The sequence below is a fragment of the Numida meleagris genome, chromosome Z, assembly GCF_002078875.1.
Source record: "Numida meleagris isolate 19003 breed g44 Domestic line chromosome Z, NumMel1.0, whole genome shotgun sequence".
Classification (NCBI taxonomy): Eukaryota; Metazoa; Chordata; class Aves; order Galliformes; family Numididae; genus Numida; species Numida meleagris.
In genome coordinates, this window is record NC_034438.1 from 22,471,759 (window position 1) to 22,493,921 (window position 22,163).

A 22,163-nucleotide genomic window follows, 5' to 3' on the forward strand; every position below is an offset into this window, starting at 1 on the left:
CCCCAGCCCACAGACAAACCTCTGCCACATCAGAAGCAGCCTAGGGAGCTGTGGCTGCTCCCCTACCAGCTTGCAGCCCAGTGCACAGCTGGAATAGCTGGAGACGTCTGATATCATTTACATCATAAAAACAGGAGCAACAATAGCAGGAAAATTTTATGTTAAATGAGCAAAGCGGTGTTGATTAATGTTCAGCACATCAGGCATGGTGTATAGCTAATGAGCACTGAGGAGGACCACCTGGGGGCTCACTGTGGGCAGGGCAAGATTCAGCACACTGCAGGGCTGAGGCTGCCAACATGCTGTGGAGGGGAGGGTGGACTGGAATGGCCCCTACAGCTGCACAGGGTGCAGGTGTGGGCTCCTCTCCAACGTGGCTGCAGTGGGATTCTCAAATACCTTCTTGCTGGCCTGTAGTCACTTGCCGTTGAGATACTCTTCCACATGGTACACCCCCCATACCACAGAACACCCATACTTGTTAGCCTACACACGCGTTGACCCATTCAAAGCTGAACAAAGAAAGGGAGAAACAAAGCCACAAGTATCCTAGGAAGAAGTTTCATCCCAGAACCTCTCCCTAAAAATGATGGAGACAGCACAGGTTATTAGCAGTTTAACACCTGGATGTACAGCAGAACTGATACTGCTCTACAATCTTCTAGCATGAAGGAGAAACCCTTTGTCACCAAAGAGCATTCTTTGACATCACATGTGTGACAGTGTGCTCCCTTCCTTGTTCTCCAGCTTCCTCCTTGGCCTGGCCTTGCACACAGGCCTTGCATAGGAGGACAATGAGCAACAGTACTGTTAACACTCTTGCTAAGACAGATTAACAACCACGTATCTGTGTCAAACTTGGGGGCTAAAGGAACTGACAGCAGACACCTGGTTCAACAGCCAAAGGCCAAGTGAGCATGAGCCCAAAACCAAACTATGACTCAACCATCTTACCCCATAAATAATGAGCAGCCTATAGCCCCTGGAGCTTACCCGTACAGCAGTGGATTGCAGTCAAGATTTCCCCTTAAGTAGAGAAGCCTTAACAAGTTACACCTGTGCAGAGATAGATCCCTTACACCTTGACATTAAGATACCTTGCTGATGCAGATCCTCAGAAAGTGACTAATTGTTTGTTTTAAGCTGTTTTAGCTTCCCTAAGATTGTATCTTAGATTGACTGTGTACATATGATCCCTTAGTCATAAACTGCTGACTCAGTCAGGGACTAGGTGTGGATCCACCTTGGCTCCTTACCTCTGCATTTCAAGTTTAGAAAGCAAAGGAGTCCACTCTGAGCCTTGAGGCTCAAAAGGAGAGTCTTCTATATCAATGTGTTTAAGCCTACCCGCTATGCAGTAAATAATCAAGTGTATCCAGCCACCTCCAATCTTGTTAAGTTACAGTCAGATTGCTATGTTATATCTTGCTTATATTTCTGCTTCTCTCTTATGAGTCAAGTGCATAGTGTAGTTGTTTCCATCCATGACAACAGGTTTAAATGCATAACACAAAAACACTATGAAGATCTGCAAAATCACCACAGCTCCATGTAAAGTATTCTGTGACTACTGCAGATAAAAAATGACACTAGATGGTGAAGTTTTATGCTTGCCTATCTATGGGAATGCTAAGAATTATTTGCATCCATGTATCATGTCATTTCTTTGAGTTTATCAAAATGTAGGAAATATTTTCTCAAAATGTTCCCTTTTCTAAACTATTTAATAAATCATTTTAACTTGTTTTTCACTTCTGAGTTACTTACAGTGGAGTCTTGTGGACTGATACTAATCAACTCAATGTGAGGAAGATCTTGTTTGTGGCATTTTATTCTCCTTGTCTTGGATGTTTGAGAGCCAAATTCTGTTCTTCCTCTGCCTGCTTATTTGTTGTGCTTATTCACCATGCATGTTAAAGCAAAATTTGGGAAACAGAGAATACTGCACAGTAAAACAAAACAGAACAAGTTCACAAAATACATAAGCAGAAGTTTAAGACCATCCTTAAATTAAGTTTGCCAGCACACACAAAGGTCACTGCAATTTTTCAAGTTTTCATTTTTATTATTGGAGTAAGTTACAGACTGAAAGAGATTTTGTGCTCAAGCAAAACCTTCTTTAAGGGATTTTTACAAAGCATAGTGTTTATCTGCTGTCTGGATGGGACTGTTTGACCTCATAACCATCATGTTAAATAACAACAGTGGAATATTAGCCATTTCTTTTCCACTCTTGTGTATTCCCTGTAGTACAAACTCCAGCTTAACTTACTGGAGGGTGGTATCTTGAATACAAATCAGAAAGTGGTTATTGGGCATTATGTTTTCAAGAAACTTTCAGGAAACTTTTGTAAGGAATTTTTTTACAGGAACACAAGACTCATTTTTTTTACAGAAGATCTGCAAATAAACCCCAACTGCTAAAATATTTGTCCTGCTTACTTTATGTAAACCAATAATACTGTATATGTACAGAATACAAAGTAGCAGCCAATTTGATAGATTTTGCTTTGCAGAAGTGTTCATGGCCTGTTCAGATTTCAAGTAATGTGACTGGGGAGTTAGGAAGGAATCGCTGCCGCTCAATTTCGATTTCATATTTTGCTCCTAATATCCATGAGGAGACTCACTGTTTTTATGGAGTTATATGGGTGGTTAAAAACCAGGGTGCAAGTGAAATCTCGGTGAAGTACAGCTCTAAACCACATCCTTCTGTGTTTCTGCCAACACTTAGGGGTTTGATCCTGCCACATTTTCATTGAAAGGGTGTGTAGAAAGAATGTGAGGTTTCAAACATGGGTTTGAGAGCAAGTTTTGCTTATTCAGAAGTCACAAAATGAAGCTCCACTTTTTCATGTCAAGGCATACATCCATTCTCAGAGCATCTATTTACATTTCATTGACACTAATAGAAATTCCACTCAGGCACCCAAAAGGAAAAACTCCGGGAAAGCCTCTGGATGGAGTAAGGAAAATGCAGATTGCCTTTTCTACCTTTGCCTTGGAGTCCATAACGGTACAGAGATGAACTGGGCCCTAACGCAGTGCAAGGAATGTCTAAGCCTTCTTGCAATCTGCCGTAAGGGGAGTGCTAAGCTGGTTTATCCTCCATACAGAAATGGATGTTTGTGACACAAATTCCATGCAGATCTGAAACCACAGATCTGATGAGGCAGGCAGGAAGAAACCTTGCCCTTGCTCTCCTCATCTCTTTTTGTGCTGTAGACCTGAATAGCATTGGTCAGTGCTGTTTTTTTTCTTATTTAAGGTCCTGTAGTATTTTTCCTTGTGTAGGAAGGATGGAAACATTTTACCTGAGTTTGTATTTTAACAGTAAGTAGTGCTGTGGTATGTCTATACAAATGTTGAAACAAAATGCAGAATGGTATCTTTAGAGGTCCACAGTAAAAACACACACTTGCATGGGCTCTCATAATTACTTGATCAAAAATGGTATAACGCAATCAGATTTCCTTATTTTTAAAGGCAAACTGCTGGTGGCTGCTCAAAAGTCGTCGTTTTTACTCCCGTGGAAAGCCGTGACTTCGTGCGACACAACCAGCCCGCAGAGCCGAGGTTCAGCCACGCGGTCATCCCAAGCAGTAGATTTTTCACGGCGGGCAGCATCTCTAGGCAGGGTGACGGCCTCGGGCAACCGGGCAGCCGGCCGCGCAGAAGCCCTCGAGCCAGGGACTGGCCGCGGCCCTCCAAGCCTTCCTGCCGCCCGCCCGCTTCTCCCTCCCCGCGAGGCGGCCGGGGGCGCTCGGGCGCCGCCATGCGAGGGTAGCAGCGGCGCGCTCCCCGGGCCCGCGCTGCCGGCGGACAAGATGGCGGCTCCCATGGAGCTGAGCTGCTGGGGAGGCGACTGGGGGCTGCCGTCCCTGCATCCGGAGTCTCTGACCGTCATGGTAACGGCGGGGGCCGCCACCCGCCCCGGGAGGAGGGCTGCAGGGAGGGAGGCACGGTGCCGCGGGCTGCCTCGCGCCGGGATGGCTGTACAGGGGCTGGTCCCGCCGGGAAGGCGGCGCCGCCGCCACCGAGGGGCGCTCTGAAGCCGGGCGCGGCCTGTGCCGGGCGCGGGGCACGGCGGCGTCTGGCGGGGCCGTGAGGCACGACCCGCAGTGCGTGCGGGGTGCGGGCTGCGGCGGGGCCGAGCGGGACCCGGGTGTGCCCGCGGGGAGCGCATGGCAGGGGACCGCGCTGCGCCGGCGTCACCGAGCAGGCCGAAACATTGCAATAAAAGTTTTGTCCTTATCAGTAATACACATCTCTGCAAGGAGGTCTGACCGGAACCCTTAAAATAGGAGCTTGCTCCTGGTTCAGAAACGCAGGTGCGCATAGTACTGGTGAACTTTTACAGAATTATTTAACCCAACGCAGCTGATGAGAATGCTCAGGCCTGCTTTTTGAAATGCTGTCTTATGCTTACATGTGCTGACTAGATTGTTTTCTGCAATCTGTTTCAGGCTTATGCTAAATTCTCTGGTGCTCCTCTGACAGTGAATACTATAAATAACTCCTGGAGCACTCCAAAAGGTACCTTATTTGCATTTCTGTTATTTTAATGCTCATTGCTTTACAAGTGTGGGTTCTACGGTTTCTTTTTCTTCATTTTCTTTGGTTTTGTGTTCATGGTTCATCTGTCCCTGTGCAGTTTACCTGCTTTCATTATGTATTAATAAGCATCTTTACAGGATTAAGTGTGATGAATTTGCAAGGGTCAAGTAGCAGAAGATATAAATAGAATGCCTTAAAGGGCACTTTAGTAAAATGTGTATGGGTGAAGCAGAGGAGAATCAACAAAGTGGTAATGCAAAAATATACACCTGTTTTGTCAGGCAGTCTGAAAAGATGATACACTGGAGGCAGTTGCATGGAAATATTTATATGGTGGGTACTAGACTTGCATAATGGAAGCAGCATTCTTTAATTACACATGATTTAACAAGCTTGTGCGGGTGGAAGTAGAATATGAGTCTGAAAGAGTGCAACTTCCATCAGCTGGGATATTTGGTACTGTGCTAATTTACGGAGGTTGAATCAGGAAAAGTGCCTGACAGGGTAGTTGCCAAATGGATTGAAGGTAAGATGTCAGAGGATTTCTTTATGTTGGATATTTTTATATACTGCATATCTGCTTGCTCAGTGTTTAGGTCATTGTGTTGGTGTGTTCCAGACAAGTAACGTCACTGCAGGGTGACATAGTTTGTCACTTAAACTTACCATGTTTTTAATTTAGGCATTACTGTATCCATATGATAGTTGCATCTTTCTCTCTTACTCTTTGGTGTATTGCTTTCTGTTAGCCAAAATGCTAGCAGAAAATTGCTTTCTGTTAGCAAGAACTATCTTGGTATACTTCTCAAAAAGTTTTGTGGCTTTCTTCACGGTCAAGATAATTAAAATCCCTACTGGAAAAAAAAATCCAAATATTTTGTAATTGATATTTTAGTAGTATTTAGCTTACAGTCCTATTAGGCTTGTTGTGGCAGGTACCTTGTAAATGTGCTATTACGCAGCCCCTGTTAAAGAGATTTACAATCTACAGTCTTTAATTCTGCAGTCTAATGAGTAAAAGCAGACTGGTGCTTCTGGGAGAAGGAAATTCTTTGGTTCTGGAAGAGGTCTTCCTTAGGCACTGGTAGCTTAATCAGTGGTTGTAACAAGTCCAGGAAAATAGATGGTTAAAATGGTTTTGAAAGGTCAAGAAAAAGATAGGATGAAAAAGACCTAGCAGATGTTCTGGTTGAAACCCAGACAAGTAGCCTGGATCTCAAAGTATCAAATACCTAGTTGGTGACATTAGTTTCAGTCTGGGCTTTTTTTAATGCTATTAGCAAAGGCCGCCATATGCCAAATATGTTTATGATCTTGGTGGAAATCAACTATATATAGCTTACTTTATACATACATGTTGGGAAGGTCAGAGCATGGTATGGAGAAAAGGAAAACAGGTTAAGTGACTGATCACTTTCCCGTTACATTAGAATTGCTACATATAAATTCTGTTGACTGTATTATTTGTGCCTTCTAGCAGATGTACCAGTTCTCATATCAGAAGACACTGTTATTTCTCAGCCAGCAAAAATACTAAACTTCTTAAGAAAGCAGGTATGTTGCTCTCAGAAGACTGGTTTTCTCTACCTTGTAGTGAGTTTTTGCATCCCCTACATAGATTGATACAGGCTTCTTCAAACCTGGAAACCAGTTCTGACTCAATGCTTATCTGTTTTTTGTACAGACATGAGAATTGCAAAATGGTGGATCACTGATAGCTGTTTAAAAGTTTGGTTGTTATGAAAAATTTAAAAATAGGCACAAGAAAACTCTTCATTGGAAAGGACAACACACTGTCCTCAACTGAGCAGTTTCTCACTGAGTTTCATCATGCTGTTAATTATAACACTTTAACGTCATTACAGCTTTGCAGACCTAGGAGATCATTGTTAGGGAAATGTAGTTTTAACTGTTGAAATGGGTAATCATTTCCCAGTGTTCTTTTTTCTTCTTTCTTTTTTTTTTTCTGAAGGATAACACATATGGTGTTGTTTTTAATCTATGTAGTTTTTCTGTAGCTTGTAGCATAAAAATGTCTGCAGGCATTTCTTGATGCACATCATGTTATTGCGTAGTCAAATCTTGCCTGCTTTTTTTTGCCTGCCTCTCAGTGTTTTATTCAAAAAGAATAAAGCGATACAGCTTCTTCTTTTCACAAGTATAAAGATGTCTAATAAAGCATGGCATCATCATTTTTATTTCTGAGATGATCTCCCAACCCACTATTCTGTCTTTGCATTAGAAATTCTGTTCCTGCCTAGTTAAGAGGACTATCTGGTGAATGGCATGTTATTGAAACTTTAAATCTTTCTCCGGAGAAAAATTGAATCTGAAAACTGAGCATTTGGGATGAGATTTCAGGCAGTGTTTTTAAAATTCTGCAGTTTCCTAGCCATTTGAATACCAAGGATTTCATATCAATGCAAAAAGAACACCCTCTTTAACTCCAAAGTATACCAGTAATATGCATGCTTTTAAGATACCTAAAAATAAGGTGGCTCAACACCAATTTTTACTGTTTCTAAATTAGTGAATTTCCTAAAAGATTACCAACCCTTTCAATGTACCTTAAAAGGATTCATTGTTTGAATCAAAAGCTCAGGTAGCTGTAATGACGTTAATTTAGCTGTGCATTTCATTCGCTTTATTGTCAGCATTCAATTTTTAAACATATGAAGTGGTAATTAAAAGACAGAAGTACTTTCATTATTTTTTTTTAACACTTACAACTACTTAAGTGACGGATGTGTCCTCAGAAATACAGGTGGGGTCTTGCAAGAGGTTTGCCTTAGCACTAGGTATTGAAAAATTGCCTCTGTGTTACAGGATAGCTGCTTGGAAAGCAGTGGGAAGTAGGCACAAGAGTTATTTTGGCAGTGGGAGGGCCCCAAGATCTTAGAACGGGAAAGCAGAAATTGAAAATGTTAGGAGATGTAACACAGCTAGACTGAAGAACTGAAGGAAAACAATTGCAGAAACTGCATGTCTTCTGTCTGGAAAAGTATTGTGTATTTAATAGTTTGGTAGCTGTTAGGTTTGAATTAATTTTGGGTTGTGTTGATCATCTTTCTGGAAAGTTTGGTATAACACTAATTATAGTATGAGGTGGTTGGTGGCTTTTTTCTATTTGTTGTTGTTTTAAATTCACAGAAATACAATGCTGATTATGAATTGTCTGCAAAGCAAGGAGCTGATACACTGGCTTATATTGCACTACTTGAAGAGAAACTGCTTCCTGCTCTGGTAAGTACTAGTGAATACTTCATAATGGCTGGAATTTGAAGAGTATTACAAGAGGTTCCCAGTGTGAGAGACAGAAGTTTCTCAGCCATAGTCCTGGCTTGAATGTGTTTGTGTTCTTAGTCCAATTTTGAAAAGACTGCCTAGCAACTTCAGAAAAGAAAAAAGTGTGTGGGAGGTGTGAAGTAATAATAATGAACTTATGAAAGACTTTTAAAATGGCACCTCTGAATGTGTTTCTTCTTAGATGCTTTCTTGGAACAGTATCCCGCAAACAGCTTTTTCTGGCCATTCTTTGTTTCACGATGCTTTTTCAAAAAGCTTGGAGTAAGATGTGGTATGGCTGATGTGGGGTGCACAACTGTGAAAGCCTTTTGAGCTGTTAAGTGGGAACTTTTGAAATACCCACCACTAGTTCATTTTTTGGTTCAGTAAATAACACATGGCTACACGCCCTCACCGATATAGTATAAGTACATTAATAGCTATAAAAAAATCTGCAAGCAATTGATCTGTTGAGTGCCTTTGACTTGAATTTATACAGGAAAAAGTACTTTAACCAGGTAATGTCATGGGTAGCCTCTTCAGTTATCCTGCAAGGCTTTCACATTCATAATTTCTTAATATCTTTCATTTCAAGAGGTATGTAAAATTAAAAAAAAATCCAAAACTTTCAAACCTGATTCTGTATATCTGCAACTTATGTTGTGATACAGTTTCTCTGTATAGTATACAGAATCATAGAATGGCCTGGGTTGAAAAAGACCATAATGATTGTTTAGTTTCAACTCCCTTGACGTGGGCAGGGTTGCCAACCACTAGACCATGTTGCCCGGAGCCGCATCCAGCCTGGCTCGAGGCTGAATGCCTCCAGGGACGGGGCATCCACAACCTCCTTGGGCAACCTGTTCCAGTGCATCACCACCCTCTGTATGAAAAAATTCCTCCTAATATCTAACCTGAATCTCCCCTGTCTCAGTTTAAAACCATTCCCTCTTGTCCAATTGCTATCCACCCACATAAACAGGTGTACCCCCTCCTGTTTATACGCTCCCTTCAAATATTGGAAGGCCACAATGAGGTGTCCCTGGAGCCTTCTCTTCTCCAAGCTAAACAAGCCCAGCTGCCTCAACCTTTCTTCATAGGAGAGGTGCTCCAGCCCTCTGATCATCTTGGTGGCCCTCCTCTGGACCCGTTCCAAGAGCTCTGCGTCTTTCTTGTGCTGGGGGCCCCAGGCCTGGACACAGTACTCCAGATGGGGCCTCACATGAGCTGAGTAGAGGGGGACAATCCCCTCCCTCTCCCTGCTGGCCACTCCTCTATTCATGCAGCCCAGAACATAGCTGGTCTTCTGGGCTGCCAGCGCACACTGCTGGCTCATGTCCAGCTTCTCGTCTACCAGGACTCCCAAGTCCCTCTCCGCAGGGCTGCTTTCAAGGAGATCTTCCCCCATTCTGTATAAATACTTGGAATTGCCCTGGCCCAAGTGCAGCACCTTGTATTTGGCCTTGTTGAACCTCATTAGGTTCACATGGGCCCACTTGTCCAGCCTGTCCAGGTCCCTCTGGATGGCTTCCCTTCCCTCCAGTGTATCGACTGCACCACTCAGCTTGATGCCATCAGCAAACTTGCTGAGGGTGCACCCAATCCCATCATCTGTGTTATTGATGAAGATGCTGAAGAGCACCAGTCCCAAGACTGTGCCTTGTGGGACACCACTCGTGACCAGCCTCCACCCTGACACAAGCCCATTGATCACAACCCTTTGGCTGTGTCCAGCCAACCAGTTCTTAATACACCGAACAGTCCATCCTTCAAATCCATACCTCTCCAATTTGGAGAGAAGGATGTGGTGAGGGACCCTGTCAAAGGCTTTGCAGAAGTCCAGGTAGATGACATCCGTCGCCCTTCTCCCATCCACCGATGCCATCACTCCATCATAGAAGGCCACCAGATTGGTCAGGCAAGATCTGCCCTTGGTGAAGCCATGCTGGCTGTCTCAGATCACCTCTTCATCTCGTATGTGCCTTAACATGTCTTCTAGGAGGATCTGCTCCATGATCTTCCCAGGCACAGAGGTGAGGCTCACCAGCCTGTAGTTCCCCAGGTCTTCCTTTTTCCTGTTCTTAAAAATGGGGGTAATGTTTCCCTTTTTCCAGTCACCGGGGACTTCACCTGACAGCCATGATTTTTCAGATATGATGGAGAGTGGCTCGGCAGCCATCATCATGTGCATGTGTGTATGTATGCATGCATACACATGACAGTGTATGCAATTTTGTGGATGTACATATAAGTGTTATATTTTTATTTAGGTTGAAGGTAGCTCTGTGGCCTTAATTATATACTCTTAAACTCAGAGGATTAGTATAATCCTGTGCAGAGCCTAATTGCTTTTAAGTATGGTAATCCCTGGTTCTCCTGTGACAAATCTTACATGTTGCACTTTTAAGAGGAATCTAATGTTTTTACTCAAATTCCAGTCATACTCTTCCTTGTGTTGATATAGCTGCACACATTTTGGGTTGAGGCTGAAAATTACTGCAGTGTAACAAAACCATGGTTTGCCTCAAGGATTCCCTTCCCGCTAAGCTTGTATCTGCCTGGAAAGATGTCCAGGGAAGCACTCAACAGGATCTTGCTGACCAGAGGAGGCCCTCCACTCTACACTCTCAGTGAAGTGGAAGCGCAGGTACATGTTGTGTTGTAAAGAATTTGTAAGTTGGTGCTGTCATGAAATAGGCTAGCATGCTGTGATAATGGTGTATGATAGTGTGTATACTAGTATTTGCTGCAGTGAGGGCTCTTAAATGGTTTTGTGTCTCATCAGATATACAGGGATGCCAAGGAGTGCCTAAATCTCCTGTCAAAGAGATTGGGAACATCTCAGTTTTTCTTTGGAAATACGTAAGTGTGCTTTCTTTGTTTCTAATGTTGGTGTTTGTTGTTATTTTTAATAAACAGGTACCACATGATTCTGTGAATGCTTAACGCTTGTTTTTTTTTTAATCTGCCAGAGTGTTAGAATGTGCTGCACTGTAGTTTCATGATTCATACGCTTTTTCAGATAAATGTCAATGTGCAAACAGGACATAAGTGTATAAGGACATAAGTGTATAACTGATTGCATAAGAAGCAATCAGTTCGGAGTCTCCTTTATATTGCATATTTCCATAAGGTGGCAGATCCTGCCTACATCGGCTCGTGTGCTTGATGAGTTACGGTTGTGCTAGAGAATTATTCTCTAGCCAGTGAATGTCACCTCCTGTGATTGCTTGTCAAAAAAATACCTGAGGCCTGAGGTGTTAGCACTAGCTCCTTGGAAAGGGGGTGTAGGTCTCAGAAGGCTGCTCTTCCTTCTTTGTGCATAGAACAGGAAGCATATATTGCCAAGATAGCACCCAAGAAGACAATCTGTTCCCTTAGCCAGTGAGGTTACACGTCTTCATGCGAAAAGATCCTGCTCCTTTGGCTTACATGTTGTCTGCTTGGCATTTGTTATGCCAGAAATGTGTTCTAGAGTGGATTGTTTATCAGTGTGCTTGACACATGATTGGATTTTAATGCTAAAGCAACTATTTCAGTTTGTCAGCATGTCTTTAATTCAAAGGTGCTGAAATCAATAGTCAGTTCAAAGCGCCTTTTAATATCTGATAAATGCAATGCCTGAAGATCTCAGAAGATTCTGTCCTGAGTTTTGTTTGATACACACAGAAACTGGTTATGTTCTAGAGTTCTTGATGTCTTACCACAGTCACACTGGGGCTTTGTTCTGTTTTGACATTCTTTTCAGACCTACTACCTTGGATGCCTTTGTGTTTGGTTTCCTTGCACCAGTTTATAAAGTGTGCTTCCCTAGAGTACAATTACAAGAGCATTTGAAACAGCTTACCAACTTGTGTCGGTTCTGCGATGATATTTTAACCTGCTATTTCAGGTTAACTGTCACAGGTAAGTTGTCTTTTTCTTCCACTTTTTCTCACGTATAATCTGTTTGATGTAGTAGTGGTGGTTTCCACATTTGAAATAAAGCATAATTAGATTTTATAAATTTGTGCTGGAGGTTCTGTGGGGAAACGGTGTAGAGAAGCTTCCACAGTTGTGCAGAAAGGACTGAAAATTAAAGGCAAGGTTTAATTCTCAGATTTAAAGCCTGTCATGCCTTGGCAAAATCCACTTGTATCTGTGCTGTAGCTCATGCTTAGTGTTTCTGATTCTCTGACAAAGAATGGCTTTTCCACTTAAATTCATCTTCGGATAGAAAATGCTGCATTAACTTTTTCTCCAAAATTTGTTTGTTTCTTTCTTTTTAAGAATGTAAAGGCTTTTGTAAATACCTTTTCACGCTTCATCTTTCTGACTTCACTCTGTAGGCCATTCTCCATCTGGACAGGATACAGCAGATGCTAATCTGCAGAAACTCACACAGCTTGTAAATAAGGAATCCAACTTGATTGAAAAGGTTACTTTTGCTTCGGTCTCTTTATTATCCTGCTGCTTTGTGGTTATTTGTTCACATCTACTCTTACAACTGCAACTGTACAATGGAAATTTTATTGTTTCTTTTCTAGTGAGGTACTTTACATAGAGATGAGGGAAGAAAATTACATACTTTGAAAGAAATTAATTGATGAAGCCTTGCATATACAATATTTTTAGTACAGTCAACAATGCCCTTGCATGTGCATGTATAAACAGTAGAAGGGTGTTTTTCCACAAGTGCACCTACCATGCGAGAGGGAACACAAACGTATTGATCAAAATTAGAAATGATCTTGCAAGACCTCAGCAAGAAAACTTATAAGCAAAACTCTGAAATTGGTCTTGTTGAGATCAATACCCAGGTCTCCTTGCTCCTAGCTGATTTGTTGCAGTCACTAATGTACTGTCCTTCCTTCTCCTGCTTCTTCTGTGTCTGCCTTTTTATTCCTCTGTCTCTAAGGCTGTACTTCAGCACCTATAAGACCTATGCAACTTATGTTAAAAATACGTACAAAGAATTAGTTTACTGATGTAAGAAAAGTCTTACTGGAAGGACGGAATGCACTTTCTAAAAAAGATCAGTGTATCAGATGGATCATTAATTATGTCCAGTTCTGTAGCATTTGGTATTGATTGTATCTCTTCATGGTATTGAAGTGTAGCTGTGAAAGTTTTGAAAAATAGGCTAAATAGATATTTTTCAGCCATGGTTTAGGTAAAGCTGATCCTACCATGAGGAAGTAGGATGGACTAGACAACCTTTGGCGATTTCCCCTATGCTGTCTTCTGTGATTGTGCTTATTCTGTAGTAATAAATTATTTTCTTCCTTTTTTGATGCTGCAGTACACACAGGGCATTAGATTGCTATCCTATGAAAAATGTAAAATGTTTATATTCAGAGATTAATTTTAACCTGTATTTGAAAAGGTCATAGTATAATCTCCTTATTAAATAATTTTTGAAATCTTAGCTGATCTAAATTCATCCAGCACCTCCAAAGCATTTCTAATTTGAAAAAGATTTCTTCCTGTAAGGTGCTGAGCATGCAAAAGTACCCACTTATGTTAGCAGTTTGACTTTTGATCTGCTTTCTGGTAGCGTTTGGCTATTGTACAAAATTGAAACTGTGACCTCTTAGAAGAAGGTAGCAGTGTTGATTTCTTTGGTAATAGTGAAGAAATGAACTGAGCAGAGCAGAAGTGCTTTGTGTTTAATTTGTCATGTGCTCATGGAATGAATAGCAACTCTTAAAAAAAAAAAAAAAAAAAAAAAAAAGAAAAGAAAAAAAAAAAAGAAAAAAAAGCAGATTTTTGGGAGAAGAAAGGAACCAAGACATTGTTTTAGACAAAATAATAAAGGCTAAAAGAAAATAAGAAGGATAAAAGAAAAAACACAAAACAACAAACCAGAATTCTTAATAGGAGTCCTGACAAATAGACTAATCATGTAACTTACATTCTACTGTTTGCCAGATCCGGCTCTCATTATTTCTCTGCAGATGGATGACAACCTTCGTAAAAGTCCTCAGCACCCCCCTCGGAAGATAGCAACGCTCAAGCTTGCTCCAGGTGGAGAAGAAAGCAGTCCGTTGAATCGTTTGTCACCTTGACAGCTTTTGTTGCACACACACGTTTGTTTGCCTTCAATTCTTCTGAATATCACAGCAATTTTTCTCATGAATGTGATTTTGCAAGGGAAGAATCTACTGATGGGTTCAAGTAGGGAAGAAACACAGCTTTACAATGTTCTGTCTGTCTGTTATTTTTAAGAAAACTAGAAGTTTGCTTACTACATGCTAAGTTAAAACTAAGGTATTAAACAAGGGGCTAATTCCTGCAGATACTAGCATGATTTTGTACAGCAGGCTTTTGCCTTTAGCAGAAATGTTGACCAAAAATTAAAATGCAATTTTTATGGAATTCCAGTGCATTTATAGAATTTTCACCTTTGTTTTAGTTTATAGCTTTTGACTTACTGTAGTCACATTATTGTATGTTAGTGGGTATACTCTTGTATCTTTCTGAAAGCTACAAAGTCTAGTTGTAGAATTGTTGAAAAGACTGGAAGAGAATGAAGCGTTACCCATCTTTGCAGATGAGAAGTAAAAAGCAAGGAGAGGAAGTTATATACTCTTTATTGTACATTCATGAACACTCGTGTTTGTGTTTTAAGGGGGGGTCTGTATTTCTGAAAGCTTTCTAAGCTGTACTTTAACAGGAAATGTTGAGAAGTGTGTGTGCCATGGAGAGTACATTGATTCACAGTACTGAGATTTCACAGATAACTCGTATTAGTTTTATGTGAAACTGGCTTAACCTGTGCACAGAATAATACCACAGGCCAAAAAACTGTAAGTCAAAATTGCATAGGACTGGTGGTGAGGTGGAGAGGTTTGATTTGCCCTTGTTAGGATGAGTGACTTGGCTAGTAAATATACTGTGGATCTGGATTGAATTGAAATGGTTAGGACTTTGTGAAACAGCCAGTTTAGGTTTTTTCATTTGCCACAGATGCCTCTAACTTGTTTTGTAAGCACTGTGGTTCACTGAGAAATGATAATATAGGACATCTAAATTTTATTGTTTGACGGTGTAGTTCAGAGTTCTTCTATCTCTGCAAACTGTGATACATTGTAGTATGTATTTATTCTGTATAATTAAGGGACTTGGGTCTCATTACACTTCTTCTTAGTAGCAGTATTTCCTGTTCAATGGACCCAATCAATTCTGTCACAAGAAAGCTGCTGTAATGCTGTGTTGGTAATGTAGTGGTATGGTAGGTGCTTCAAGAATGTTGTAATCAGAATTAGTCAAGGAGATGGACCAAAATGGCAGCACTGGGGATACATAATTCTTGTGACTGTATGGGATGACTCTTCTGATTTTTTTTTCCTATTTTTTCTAGCAGAATCAGGGTAGTCTCTTAGAATCCCTTCACTATTAGTCACATTTGAGATACAAAGTTAAATTATTTACTGTTTATACTGATGACTGTAGATTGTGTATATAATGCACTTTCAGATTCTGTTTAAGGAACGTAGTAATCTTCAACATTTCCTAATTATAACTAAAATGTTGGGTGTCTAATGAGCACTTTAAGGTTTAACCTTTTGCTCGTATTAGGGTATTTGTTTCAGTGATTTTGAAATGAGTTTAGCATATGCTCATGGTAATTGAATAAACTGACAATCTAGCGCGTATAAAAGTAACTAAAATGCTTGAAGTCTTTACTGCTTGACAGGTTTAAATGAGATCGGGTCACATTGCTTTTCAATGTCTTTTATTTATGAACACGTATATGGAGAATATGCCTTATTCTGTTGCTGTTGTGAATATGTACACTCAGTCTTTAAAATCTCTTTGTAAAAGGATCATTGTTCCAAGATTAAAATTTTAGACATTTGTTGGAGTTTTGATAGTATTTTTTAGTGCAGATTGTCAAGATTTTGGTTTTTTTTTGTCCCCACCTTGTATAAAGCTTTGTTCTTGTGTTTGTTTTTCTTGTTTGCTTGTTCTGTTTTTTATTGACAGGGTAAACTGCTAACTATTAGAATTTGGAACAATTTAGTGTATTCATAATGCCTGACTTAAATTTTAGTTGCAGCTCAGTAGCATCCCTTTCTTTCAAGACAACTGCTTTTATGGTGATACTAAGAAGCATAGGTTTTCTGATCTTTTAAATGTGAGCTTGAGCCAGTGTGACAGCATAATCTGCTTGACAGCTTCATTCACTGGATGGCAGACGACAGCAGGGCTGGAGCAGGCATTACATGCAGTGCTGTACTCAGTCCCAGACAACCTGTGTGGTTACATAGCCATGTACTTCATTTCTTTTCTTCTAAGAAGAATTCAGAATCAGACTCCTTGATGTGGAAAGTGTCATGTCTGGTCTGACAACCCAGACTTGCCCTTTAGTTTACTGCTGTCTTTGTGTACCGGCATCTTGAAGCTGGGTAGTTAGGATGCCAAAAAGGGGATAAGTTTGAGTAAATGTAGCTATCTGCATTGAAATAAGTCAAAGGTCATTATCTGGCTAGTGGAGAAAGGTTTAGTTGCGATTTGCATCCTTGCAGTAGATATCTAAAATAGCTAAGAGAGATCAGTCTTTAAACTGTTCATCTCTTTTGAATGTAAAGGAAGCCAGATGCAGATCCTTACAAAACAGGGTGAAAACTGGCTGCAGAGACTGACTTTCCAGTATCTGAGACTGCAGATGGTCTGCAGGCATAAGCAGTCGGCCGTTCTGGCCCAGCTGTAGTGGAGCCTTGAGACCATCATATGCAAGCTGTTTTCTATGTAGAGAAGCTTCTTGTTGTACACACTGCACTCTCAGAATACTGTTGTGGGGTTTTTTTGTGCACACACCTGCAAAATGTTAGTGCAAATACCTTTGTGTTTTTGTTGTATTGGTACTACCACAGCAGCTAGTAGGCCGCCTCCTCCCTGCCCTCCTCTTGGAAGGTGCAGGCTGGGACAGGTTATTACCTCTCAAGCAGCTCATCCAGACCGCTGCACTTTCCCTAGTGAAGGAGGCTGCCAATTTTAAGTGAGGTTAACCACTCTGGCAGGTTGCAAATTTAACACTTCTACTTGTAGGCAATCCTGAATTGAAAGCTTATCTGTAGATGTTGTTAGGACTATTCTGTATCTTTCCATGAGGTGGTTGTGGGAATGGGCAGATGCCTTTAGTGTTTCCAAGATATCTTTACAGATGTCTTTTTCTCCCTTTTAAAATATTGTTGTGATACGTTAGTCTTCTATATACACTTAAACATTGCTTTTGCTAATGTAGCTTAGTACTACATTAAGAAAAAAAACTTGACTGTATTTGATTCCTGGCTAAAACAGTTTCTGGACTCAACCAAGGAGGATTCCTCTCTTGCTTGGGTTGTTCTTGGCATTGCAGTAGGAATCGTTCTTTTTTTTTTCTTCTTTTTTTTTTTTTTTTTCCCCCATACAGAAAGGCAGAGTAGCTTTTTACATAGTGTGACAAACGACGATGTAGCTCAAATTTGGCTGGTCTACATTGTTGATAGCAAGGAGTCCTAACATAAAGATGATAGCAACTAACAAGATACTGTGTTAAAAATATTTGCTGGCAAAACCAGCAAGTAATAACCAGCTAAAAGCCTCCACTGTCACAAATCATTTTAGTCTGTTGTTAGTGGTTAGCTTGAATACATAGTCCCTGTTAGTGCTAACCGGTGCCCGTGAGGTGATTAATTTTGATGCATGTGCTTCTTGCACTGATACATACGCCTTTAGGATCAGGACATTAAACACACAGGTGGTATTAAAAAGTCCCACACTGGGCTGGGCTGATCAAATACCAGAGCATGTGACCAAGAGCTTTCTACACAGAATCCAAACACTGTTCTCATCCAGCCCCACCTGGGCCAGTGGACTCTGGTCTCTTCCACCCCACTGGTTCACGCATTTTGGCCATCATGGGTGCTCCAGTCCATGTTGCAGGGAGCTGCTCAAAGTGTTCTCCTGAGCAGTTTCAGCTTGCTGAGTGTTTTGACCCCAGGGAATGTGAGGGAGCACCCCTAGGTGGCTTTGCATGGAAGAGAGTGTGCGTACAAATCTTTGCTGGGAGAGGTGAGAAGTGGTTGAGTGTAGGCAGGCGGTGGGATTATGAAAGTCATCTTCACCAGCCACCAAGGGCCAGAGTGGTGGGGGAGTCCATGATTTTCTGAGGGTTTTGAAGAATAAACAAGGAAAGGACTTGTTATGCATTAGACCAGTCTGGTCTAGTGCAAGACTAAATGGACTAGGTTTACTGTAAATTTCATTGAAAGCTAAGCTGAGAGCGTGAATTAATGATAGAGCAACTTGAATACCACAGTAAAAAAGATCTTGCAGTAAATGTGCCTAAGGCAAGAGGGTGTTTGCAGTGCTATTCAGCTTCCTTCTGCTCATTCCTTCTCACTGAAACTACGTGCTTTTTTTTTTTTCCATCATGAATGTCAATGTTCTACATTTTTACAATGTTGAAGTGTTGTATGTGAGTCTGTTGGTGATCTACTCTGTTACCAAAATACAGAGTGTTCCAGGTCCTTAATTTAAGTGAGTGCAGAGTTTCTCTGAGTGCAGAGAAGTTGCATACTTTGAATTTCAAGCAGGCTCATTAAGAGGCTGCAGTCCCTTTGTAAGCAGCCAGTTCTTGGCTCACGTTTGCCAAACCATTTTGATACAGCAGCCTGTCAGTCCTCACAAACACCTCACGGATTTGTTTTCAGGAGCGTAGAGGTGAGGGAGGGAGTGTGTGCACAGCTAAGTGTGATTCTGCAAAGCTATGACCTACACAGAGCAACCTTTAAGCAAAGGAGGTGGAAGTCCAGTTTCCTGTGTATTTTTTGCTGCAGTGGGTGATCATTTATCAGTTATTGCCAGCTGATTTAGCTGTTTGGACAATGGCAGTTGTGCAAGTGGTGATAACAGTCATGTTGGGAACTGCCCTTTCCTATGTGAGGAACAGACTATTTTTCCACACTGTGCTGTAAACAGCATCCCCCTGCTGGCCCTCTCACTTTGATGCATCGCTCCGTATTGACTTCCACAGAGCTGTTACTGCCCACCTAAGTTCTTATATGGTTTTCAGCACTTGCAGTTACTTGCTTATGTAGGTAATTATTTCAAACAAATTTGGCTGATTTGCTTTTCCCTATACGTCCTCTAGTTGTTTTTGTTTTAAATCATAAGACGGCCTCTCCAATTTTTTCCATTCCTACAGTCAGTTGTATTTACCTGCCTTTGAATGCTATAGTGTTGAAGAGTCAGATGGTAAAGGGAAAATCTTTCAGTCTCTACGTGGGTTCTGCCTATGGGCTGTCTTTGTGTTTTGACAGTTATAAGAGCATGCATACTCCCCTCACCTTCCCCCTCCCCCCCCCCCAAAAAAAAAGAGAAGGAGAAAGCTTTAAAAATCTTTTCCTCTCATTATTGAAATACAAGACCCATACTTGCTAGAACTGGGTGCTGGTATGTCCAGCTCAGGATTCCCTAACAAAATTTACATTTAGCTGTGGTCACAGTGAGAGGCATCTTTAGAAATTCCTCCAGCAGCACTTTCTACCACTCAACAGTGGCCATGGGGAGGAGGAAGGGCTGCAGCTCCTTCAGGCCAGCAATGAATCTTCTACTGAAACTTTTGTTGGAAAAAGAATGTTTTTTGATCTTCTGCATTCTTCAGGGGGGAAAAAAAAAAAAAAAAGTACTGTTTCAGGCAGGAAAGATTGCTCATACCTAGATAGGAATTTGACAAGGAAGGGAACTGATGGATGTGGGACAGGTTTAAATTTGCTATGCTCTGTGATTACATGGGAGGGTGACTTCAGCTCTCTGCCCTTAGCTAAGGAAAACGAGAACTCATCCAGGCTGCTCCACGGCTCTAGGCAAGCATATGAGCCAATAGATTAGTAGCTGCTCTGCAGTGGGCAGTGATACCTTATTTTCCCCAAAATTCTTGAAGGGCACTGTTTCCTCAGTGCAGGATGTGAGAAACTTGGAAATACTTCAGACTTTCATGGGGCAAGGAAACAGTTTCCCATCAATTCTGTCTTCTTTCCTAGTGGCTCACAAAGATTGTTCTGTTTATCTGGCCTCCTTGTTTTAGCTGAACCTGGCAGCTGTCTTTCCAGAAGTGTGTCTTGAAATGGTGTTGGCAATCAGTGGCACCCCATGTAAAGAACAAAGTGACATGCTCAAAAGGGCTGAAGCAGGCAAGATGCTTGCTTTTTTTTCCTTTTTTTATTTTTTTTTTCTCCTGAAGGATATTTTGTAGTCAGTATGGTGCCAGATTCAGCGTTGTGCAGGCCTTGAGTATCATCTCCAAAGTCTCTGTTGTGTTTGCAGCTCTGCCTGGCAGATGTCAAATGCCACCAAAGACTTCAGGAAGAACGAGGGCTGCTGGGTTCACAGTCCCCCGGTGAACGAAGGTGGGAAAAGCAGGTCATGATCTCCACTTCTCCTGCTATTACCTGCTCTGTTTTCTCTCTGATCAGCCTTAGATCATGCTCTCATTTGCTCAAGTCAGTCTGATGTAGAAGGTCCCTGACTTCTGGTGGCATGTCCTAACACTGGCATTGAGCTCCTATTTGCTCTCCTGAGGTCTCACTAGTCTGAGGAAGACCTGGAGTTGCACACTGTCTATGTGACTGCTTGTTGGGTTGGGTTTGGGAAGATTTAATGAATGTTGAGATGTTCTCATAATTACTTTTATAGCTTTTGTCCTGAAATTTCATGACGATGTGGTAGCTGGACAGAAGGCAAATACAGATACCCTTTCTTTGTCTTTGGATATCAGGAGTTCACCCACAGGCATGACAAGCACTGCTTCTGAACAAGTCCCAAGTGGGCCGGATTCCCGTAAGGAGGCTGCTGAAGGCTGAATGACTCATGGGGCTGCTGTAGAGGTGGGTGTTCTTGAGGAATAGGGGGGGGCTGATTTCCAGGGGTGGATGAATGCACATGCTCAGTTTCTAATGTGGTTTGTAGCCTGTAAAACCTTGGCAGAATGTGAGTTTGCTGTTTTATCTGGCAGAGTAAAGGAAGATTTCCTTACCTCCTTCACAGTAAAGGCATGCGTTTGTAGCAGTCTTGCCCACGCCTGCACATGGCTCTCTTTTCCGCACTCAAATTTTTAACCCATAGATCAGGCACCCCAAATTCTTGCATGCCTTTTGGTTTCTCAAGCCTGCCGAAGTCTGACATGAATGAAAAATCAATTTTGAGAGGTGGTTTGTTCACCATTTGAGTAAGAAATCTGCCCACTGGAATAAAGGGAAACATCTTATTTCCTGTATCATAAAATGTACACTTGGAAGAAGAAACAATACATGCCAGAATGACATCTGCTCTATGAATTGTCAAGCTATATAAAAGGTTTTTGACAGTCTCAGAGCCTACATTGTTTCACTGCATCTGCTGCTCTGTTAAACCATTACTGAAATTGTATAATGCCACAAGGGGGAGGGTACAGAATAAAAACAGACTGCATTTCTTCCAAAGACCGTTTGAATGAAGTAAAATAGGCTACACTCCTGGAAGTTACCCACAGGATGCAAACCATATGATTTTCATTGAGCAATTAGCTGCTAGTTCTTGACAATAATGATACCCTTTGCATTCTCTTTCAGTCACTTCAGTGTGGTCTGAGATTTTAATAACTTTCTTGAGTGTTTTCAGCTTTAGTAACACCTCCTTTTGTTGTAGGATACCAGATGCCTCCCTTGGGCTTGGTTTGAGGTAATTCCCACAAAAATTTAGGTAATTCAGCATATGGAGGTGGAACACCCTTTAAAGAATTGATGTATATTCACTTCAAACATTTGCCTGCCTGTTTCTTCTGACAACAGCTGAGCATATATTAACTTGCCTCTACTTTCTCCCTGTTTTTACAAAACTCATTTTTTCCTCACGCGCTTTGAAGAAGCCTTTGGTGCTGTTACAAGTCAGAGCATTAAAACTGCCTTCAAATAAATGAAATAGTTTGACGTGGTGTAAGTGTTGTGCTGCTTTTGATCCCTTGATCTTTGCCCTTTTTCAGGACCTTCCCAGTTACTCCGCAGATGAGTTCTGCAAGAAGTTACCAGTAACCTGGGGTTCATCATGGTAAGGTACCCCACTGTTGCAGGTGGGATGTTGCCTTTCAGAACGAGAATCAGCTATATTTCTAGGTCTTTCTTTACCATGCAAATGAGGTTATAATGAGCTAAAAACTGTTTTGCAAATAAAGGAATGCACTTCATTTGTTTAACTCTCAGTGTAAAATTATATGAGTTTTGACATCAGGCACAAACCTTGAGGAGAGGATTTCTGGAAGGGACAATATCATTGTTTGCAGCTGCGGTTCATGGTATTACTCTTACAAAACAATAGGC

At 41.4% G+C, this 22,163-nt stretch overlaps 2 protein-coding genes across 9 annotated transcripts in view; one reads left to right on the top strand and one right to left on the bottom strand.

The window, feature by feature from the left end:
• THBS4 (thrombospondin 4) overlaps window positions 1-1,010 on the bottom strand; it is a 41,468-nt gene extending 40,458 nt beyond the window's left edge. The window contains exon 1 of the mRNA XM_021381297.1: window positions 955-1,010. The gene's annotated coding sequence lies outside the window, so the exon portion shown is untranslated. The remainder of the gene's footprint in view (window positions 1-954) is intronic.
• Window positions 2,482-22,039, top strand: MTX3 (metaxin 3). Of its 8 annotated transcripts, none has more exons than XM_021380839.1 (11): window positions 2,485-3,908; window positions 4,467-4,536; window positions 6,035-6,111; window positions 7,708-7,800; window positions 10,307-10,489; window positions 10,628-10,704; window positions 11,591-11,748; window positions 12,171-12,259; window positions 13,779-20,232; window positions 20,588-20,696; window positions 21,830-22,039. In XM_021380839.1, exons 1-9 carry the CDS (start codon window positions 3,423-3,425, stop codon window positions 13,887-13,889), a joined length of 1,344 nt encoding a protein of 447 aa, XP_021236514.1. In that variant the 5' UTR covers window positions 2,485-3,422; the 3' UTR covers window positions 13,890-20,232; window positions 20,588-20,696; window positions 21,830-22,039. The 8 variants fall into 8 exon arrangements, with proteins under 8 accessions (XP_021236515.1, XP_021236514.1, XP_021236513.1 ...); XM_021380838.1 differs by having other exon boundaries at window positions 13,779-20,219; XM_021380835.1 differs by having other exon boundaries at window positions 13,779-20,696.